General features: G+C 47.5%; 1 protein-coding gene across 1 annotated transcript in view; it reads left to right on the top strand.

The window, feature by feature from the left end:
• Nucleotides 1-1,477: 1,477 nt before the first annotated feature.
• Nucleotides 1,478-7,386, top strand: part of LOC8023788 (anoctamin-7) — a 91,197-nt gene continuing 85,288 nt past the window's right edge. Inside the window, exon 1 of the mRNA XM_040221713.3 lies at nucleotides 1,478-1,575. Within this exon, the coding sequence (XP_040077647.1) occupies nucleotides 1,478-1,575 (98 nt within the window). The remainder of the gene's footprint in view (nucleotides 1,576-7,386) is intronic.

The raw sequence follows: 7,386 nt of genomic DNA, 5'->3' as shown, positions 1-7,386 counted from the left end.
CGCAAAAAGGTGTGGCCCCATTTTTATTCACTGTGTACGTTTCAAACCTGCGGCGATGAGTTGGCATAAGCGAGCTTCCAGAGACTCGACCTTCTTTGGAGAAGTGACGGAAGGATGAGGTGCCGATTAACGTTGATAAACGCACAATGACTGGCTCACGCAGTAGCTTATAGGTTGCGTTCAGTGGGCAGCTCCCTGATACGACAGTAAAAACTGAGTCACCGTGACAACCGTTCCATGGTACCAACTGCCGACAACGTCTAATCACGGGAGCCACAAGGGACGAGCAGAAAGTCGCCAAAAGTACCTGTTTCGTTCAGTTCAGGTTTTTCCGCTAGGTGCCGTCCGTTTCGCTGGAGGCATGAGTAGAGCTCAGCTCAGATCACAAAACAGTGGACGCAATTTTCCACTATCTCAAATTTAGACGAATAGTGCATTGCGTGAATACCGCGTAGGTTACATAACAGTCTGCAGACACTAGAGAGTTTTAGGGAAGCGTCTTTGCACATGCGATACGGTATACGATTTTCCCTCCGGTACAAACTGCGCATGCGCACTGAAGACTCGCATATGTCCAGTTCGTACCGGAGGTCCCATCGTGGCCGTTTCGGATGTGCAAAAGCTGTTCCCTAAAACTCTCTATTGCCTGAGTCGTGTTTCACCCTCGTATAACGGTTCAGTACCACATGAGTAGTCACACAAAAACTGTCTGAAGAGATGTTGAAGACTGTCACAGTTGACTGGACGGCCGGAGAAGTGTCAAAAACCTGTCGGAGCGCTTTTCCCCGTACATGCGTTTCGACTGAAGGAAATGACGTCCTTCAGCCGCTTCCGGTCGCTTTCCACGGTGTCCAAAATTTTAAGAAACGTGGCTGTTGTCATTGGAAAGGTCTTATGACCAGTACCACCTCACTTTAGCGGTATGATGGGCCCTTTGTAATCGTTGTAAGTCGGCCGGAAGCCGCTGAGTAAGTGTCACTTCCTTCTGCAAGAAAGAAAAGAGAAAGAAAGAAAAGGCGTGCACGAGAGAAGCGGAGGTACGCGCTAACGTAGTCCGCATGCAACATAGCAGAGCGCAGAGTATATAATAAGGTACAACTACATAGCAGACGACGGTAACAAAACATTTGACCATGGGCCGCATTTCAGCAGACGATTGTATAGGTAACAATGTCTGGGAGAAAGTCTCTCGGAGTCCCCATCAACGAAGCCCACGATTCCCACTCTTCTGTAGCAGACGACACGGCCGTTTGCGACGGAGTTCTCGAGGGCCCCGTAAGAGGGAGCTTCGACGATCGACCATGCGGTGACGTCGAGCAACGTGAGAGTCCATCGGTGCATCTGCGCCGCTCCGGATCGATGGCACCTCCAAACGGGCCGGACCGCTGTGAAGCGCGGTCGGTGCCGAAGCCGGACCCGTGGGAAGAAGGACCGAATGCAAAGCGTCAAGTGCTGGGAGGAGACGTCCCAGTGGGCCATGGAGGCGCGCTCCAAGGTCACCCTGCCTTCGTCCAAGCGGAAGACGTCCGCCGCCAGTGTCCTCAAGGACGGAGCAGACATTCTGGTCAGCCACAGGTGAGGACGTGTCCCCCTGTCTGTCAACCGTCCTCTCACGGAGATCCGAGCGCGCCCGCCCTAGCTCCGCATGGAAAACGTTGTAGAGTCTGAGCATATGACGGCAGGCTTGGAGGTCGGACACATCCGACACACAGCAGATGATTAAATGTGTAAGACAGATGCCTCCAGGCAATTGCTTTTGGAGAGTTGTCACACGTGTCCTGCACCAAACCACGCATTAAAATTACTCACAAGGAGAGAAAGGCAGGGAGGGGCTTCGGTTGCCCCGCTTCCCAACGGGAGCGACAACACTTCGGCAGCTAGTGCATCTCGATTGCGCGCGCGCATCCAAAGCACGACGGAAGGCATAGGGTGCGTGCTGGAGGCCGGGCGCCCGAAAGACACGCATTGCCGTTCTCACTCTGTCAGCGGCTATGATGTGGCACAAATTGGAGCGCGCAGACGGGAATGGTAAAAAAGGTCAGTATACCAGGCGTGGAGCACCATTCCTAAGAGTGAAATAGCGAGGTTTTCGGAATTCCGTGATACTGTATATATGTTCCTTATCAGAAATTTTTGCGGGACGTACAGTCGGCGACAATTTTAGCTGAAACAGCCCGGTGTCTGCCAAAAGGTGTCTGAAATGCAGCATTGGGAGCGGGAGGGGGGGGGGGGGGGGGAGGGGACCTCCAGATTGCTAGGTAATGGAACCTAGAGCCACACTGCAGAACGATAGGAAGCGTCCCAGTTCATTTCCAACCTCTCTTTTCACAACTCAGCGCACCCAGAGATCCCATAATGGCAACTTTACTGTCCCTGCCTTACACCAGCTGCCATTGCCGCACCTTGTGCGCAATGGGAGCCTGAGGATCATGTGCTAAAAAGAGAGACAGATGCTCCATGTGGGTCACTCATTCTTAGAGACCTGACCAGAGGTTAGATGATTCTGCATCGTGATGGTTCCATTTCGCGAAAAAGAAATTGCTGATCCGCAATGACGATGTCAGATTCCTCTCCAACGTAGATTCCATGAAAGTCGGAGACGTTATAGAGTAATTTCGGAACGATAAATAATTACAAGCTCGAACAAACGCGGCCACAATAAAATACATAAAATAATAAATATATATATATATATATATATTTAAGAGCATGTAATTGTTGATTTCGAGTTTCTCACAGCTGTAGATAAACTGGATCCCCAAGTCTCACCCCTCACTGGCTTCTCCGGATGCCGTCCGTTAATTTACTACACAGATCATTTGGATATCGGTGCGTATAACTTTCCATGGAAACCGCGGCACGGAAATAAGCAGACAAAAGCAAAACGGCTCTGATCACCGCGCAGCAATACGGCGTCATAAGATGCACGAGTGCCAGAATTGCCTTTGGACATCAATCTTTCATGGTCGCTGTCGATAATCGTCGACAAAGACGTAGCCGAGCACGGATGGACGCCATGCGGTCTGGGCGCGATGTGATTTCGTCGCAATCAGACCCGCGCATATTGCCGTCATGGGATTCACCCGCGCTTTATTTGTAGCCTTTTCATCATAGATGGCGCAGAACTTTCCCGGAACAAACGAGTTGCATGCTCGCAGCGGCGCATGGAGGTCGGCGGGCACTCAGGGCAGTGTTGTAGGCGTTACCGAAAAAAAAAAAGTAACAGATAACGTTACTCGTTAGTAGAAAATAAACGGAATACGTTACGGACATACGTTACTGCAGCGTTACTTTTTCATTATCACATAAACACGTTCTACTGTCTTGACGGCACAGGTCTGCATAAGCGCCTTATCTTAAGAAACATTATGTTCACGATAAATACTCACAAAATACACAAAGAAAAACGCAAAAAACTAGAAGATTCACGTGGCTTGCAGCTAAAAATCACAACAAATTGAAGTGTAATTTTGTTTAGTCTTGGGAAGAAGTCACGAGTAAAGTAACTACGTTACCCGTTACTCAAAATAAGTAACGTAAGTACTTTCCCCTTTACTGCTTTGAAAAAAGTACGTTACGTTGGTGAAGATGACGATAAAACGCCGCCTGCAAGGTTCTGAGAGGCGGTGAGAATTGTTAAAATTCAATGATCATCGACAGTTTCACAAAGGCCGGCAACCACAGCAGTTCCCCGGACATATTTTCTTGCGCACAGCCGCTATCAAGTTCACAATTTCAATGAAATTATACCGTACTGGGAAGGCACCTACACCCGCATGGCGAACCTACATCTTGAACTATTATGCAGGCCCAGTGAAAATACGAGGTCGTGTGGGAAAGGCGTCCCCTCCACAGACAAGAAACGTTTTCCACGAGCCGTGAGCGGTAGCTCTTTCTTGAGGGTGCGTTAGAGCACATTCCAGAGGAGGATATCCCAACAGTCCAGGAACACGTGCTCCACGGTCTCCGGTCTCGCAAAAAAACAAAACAAAAAAAAAAAAAATCCTAGCCCCATGATACAGACATGACCGTTTTCGCTAACCATGTCTTTACTGGCACGCGGGAAAGCACATCACGGTCCGTACTGTCAGAGAAATAAGAACGATAGAGTGGGACGGGAACAGGGTTGGGCAGTATCGCGATACAAATGTATCGCGATAGTATTTCAGAAATACATTTTGTATCAGTATTTCTGTATCGCGATACCTTTTTTTCACCAGTATCTGTATTCCTGTATCGAAATACATTTTGAATGTTTCTTAGTATCGCGATACGATTAGGGTGAAATGTATTTCGTTACATTTCTTGAGAAATACCCCCCCCCCCCCCCCTCCACCAAAAAAAAAATGCAAATCCAATTTTTTATTTTTTTTTTACTTCTGAGGACATTAGGGTCAAGGAGATGCTGGGGCATTGTTACCATGCTGACGAAAATTCCTTTCGATTCTCCAAACTATTTTTCTATGCGTCCTCTTCTCTCTTCTGAGAAGTGTTGCGTAGTCGGGGACTCGAACCAGGTGGCGTGCCAGGCGTGGAGGCAGAGCATCTTGTGCCGCAGGTCCTTAGGTAGGGGTTTCTTGAGTCATTGTTTACTGGCATTCAAAGCCCGCTGCTAACCGTCTCTTTTGCCTTAGCGTACACAGTACACCCAGCCGGCAAAACTGATTCACAGCCCAATGCAGCACGAGCCTGGCGGTGACTGACTTGAAATAGTAGGATGACTCACGCAGTGAAGTTCAACACATAATCGAATGTGTCTGCGGCTGCGCACGTAATATTGCACGGCTCAAGGGTACGTCATCAGCCGACGTGAAAGTGACCCGCTGCTCTGGTGATCCGAAACCCAGGGCGGAGGTCAGACGTGGCCTCGCTGTGCCAACCCAGACTTCGTACACCTGCGACTCGTCTCGAGCGCGCTGTTTCTCGGAGAGCTCGCACCTGGGCCGGCAATATTAGGTCGCAATCCACGAGGTCTCTATCTGGAGTATGCAAGCCGAAACTTGAGAACTGCAATCCATGCGTCGGTGGCGGAGGTTCGGTAGGAAGGGCCTTCACAACAGAAATGCCACCGTATCGTTTTATCAACCGTAACAGAAGACATGTGTTCCAGGATGCTTCAGGTGGCCCACTATTCTCGAAAATTCCAAATGACAATGCCTGCATGATCTTCAACGAGGTAACCTACAACGAAAGCACGTATTGTCCTTTGATACAACAGTGCGGTAAAGTTTCATGTTCAAGGCCACACCTACCGACAAAGAATACCAGTTCATTCCACCGTGACGTCATGTGATAAATGTTGACATGGGCGTCCTTATTGGACAGGGGCATGGTGACATTTTGATGGAAGTTAGGATGGTATAGAATTTATATAGAGGTCGAAGTCTTTTCGCATCCCTCGTCAGACAGACAGGATGTCAGGGAAGGGACCGCGGTCAGTCTTTGATGGAACGTTTTTTTGAGCCCACTGAAGACTATTCGTCGTCCGAAATCACTACCTTCAAGGCAAAGTGCCAGGCCTACAAGAAAGTAATTTCAGAATCAAAAACTTCCACTTCTAACTTCAAGCTTAATCTCATTTGGCGTCTCAAACGAATTTGAAAAATGTATAGCAGTATCAGTATTTCTGTATTTGTATTTCTGCCCTCCATAAAATGTATTCCTGTATTTGTATTTCCAAATACTTTTTGCCTCTATTTAAAATGTATTTCCGATACGTATCGCGATACACTTTTACAGATATATTTCAGTATCAGTATTTTAGCTACTATTTTAATGTATCCCAGTATTTGTATTTCCAAATACATTTTTGAGTATTTCTGCCCAACCCTGGACGGGAAACAGGCACTCAACAAGATCTCACTAAGACGCTTTCATGTGACACAACCTAAGTACTCTTTCGAAAATCGTACCCTACGAAATGGACCTTTTTCCAGTAAGCGTCTGCGCACGCGCACACCCTTTCCCTTGACCTTGACCGCCCTTTCGCCATTTTTGGGGGGCACTGTTCTGTTGCGACACTAATCTGTTCCTACGGGAGAAGGCGAGTCCGGTTGCCCTCCATTTGTAGTACGCGGCAAAACCGTCATGGGGCACTCCTTACTGGAAAAAGGTCCATTGGTAAGCACAAACAACCTCTCCAAGAAAGCCAGTTACTTTTCCTTCACATGTGTCACACGTCAAAACAATGAACTCAGGTAGGTCTCTAAACATCCGTACTCGGATGACAGTTCTCAAAAAAGTGTCAGTTTGGTCTCGCAAAAAGAAAAACCGCTTCATACCAGCTAGCAGACGAATGAACAAATGCGACACACTAAGTCCACCCTAATTCACGCGGCAAAAAAGAATATCTCGTCTAGTTCTTTCCCACGTAGACTTCCATATGTACACTGCCATCCACGGTGCATTCGTTGCAAATGCACACGAGAGCAGTACAGAACCTGCAACAGGTGGCAAATCTTTGCACCAAAAAATCAATAACACACGCGCGAAGATAGGAAAATCCTGGCTACCCCACTTTACGACTTTAAGTTCGTTGCTTTCACGGTAGTTGTTCAAAGGCACTTACAAGTATACACCGGGCTTTGTGGACCACTAAACAGTTTCAAACACACGCAGAGTTAAGTTCCAGCGGCTGTGCCAGATCCCCAAGCATTTCGCCCAATTCACAGCACAGGCCGTTTGGGCGCAGAGTGCTTTAGTGAGCTGAACAGCCGCTGAGACGCTCTATTGCTACAAAAAAAATGTCAACATCATCTGCGTACGCTAATAGTTTAACATCACACGAATTTAAAGAGAAACCACGTATGTTCACACTCCTCATAACATGTAGGCACTAGGGCTCAAGAAAGATAGCAAACAACGGGGAGAGTGGGCACCCTTGCCGGACAGAGGATAACACAGAAATGCGCTCAGTTACTTTTTGTTAATTACAAGACTAGTCATGCAGTTACTGTACGGCATTTTTGCTACATGAAAAATAATGTTACTCACGCCAACATGGTTTGGAATGCAAGAGAGAACACCATGGGACACTCCATCAAAAGCTTTTTTCAATATCAACTTGCAACATAGAAACTTTACAGAAAGCTCTGAATATCGCACGCTGAGCAGTGCGATCTTCACCAATTGTCTTCACAACCCAGCATTTTGTAAACGAAGAGCTTCTGACCGGTGAGATCCTCCGCGTTCGTGCGTATGGCGGGTGGTTTGCTCACTTTCTAAACGGCGAAAAATTATAACATTCTGGGCTGTGACTTTGTAAACATAGAAGCGGTGCATAAGCATCTTTCAGCATTTGCTAACCAGCACTAATAAAGCGAAAAAAAACAAAAACAAACATAGTGCATCACATTTAGCGTTTCATGAAAACGCTAACAATGGCTT

The sequence above is a fragment of the Ixodes scapularis genome, unplaced genomic scaffold (assembly GCF_016920785.2).
Source record: "Ixodes scapularis isolate PalLabHiFi unplaced genomic scaffold, ASM1692078v2 PGA_scaffold13__105_contigs__length_92229423, whole genome shotgun sequence".
NCBI classification, from domain to species: Eukaryota; Metazoa; Arthropoda; class Arachnida; order Ixodida; family Ixodidae; genus Ixodes; species Ixodes scapularis.
Note: the sequence above shows the minus strand (reverse complement) of the source record. Positions and strands in the feature narration are given on the sequence as shown.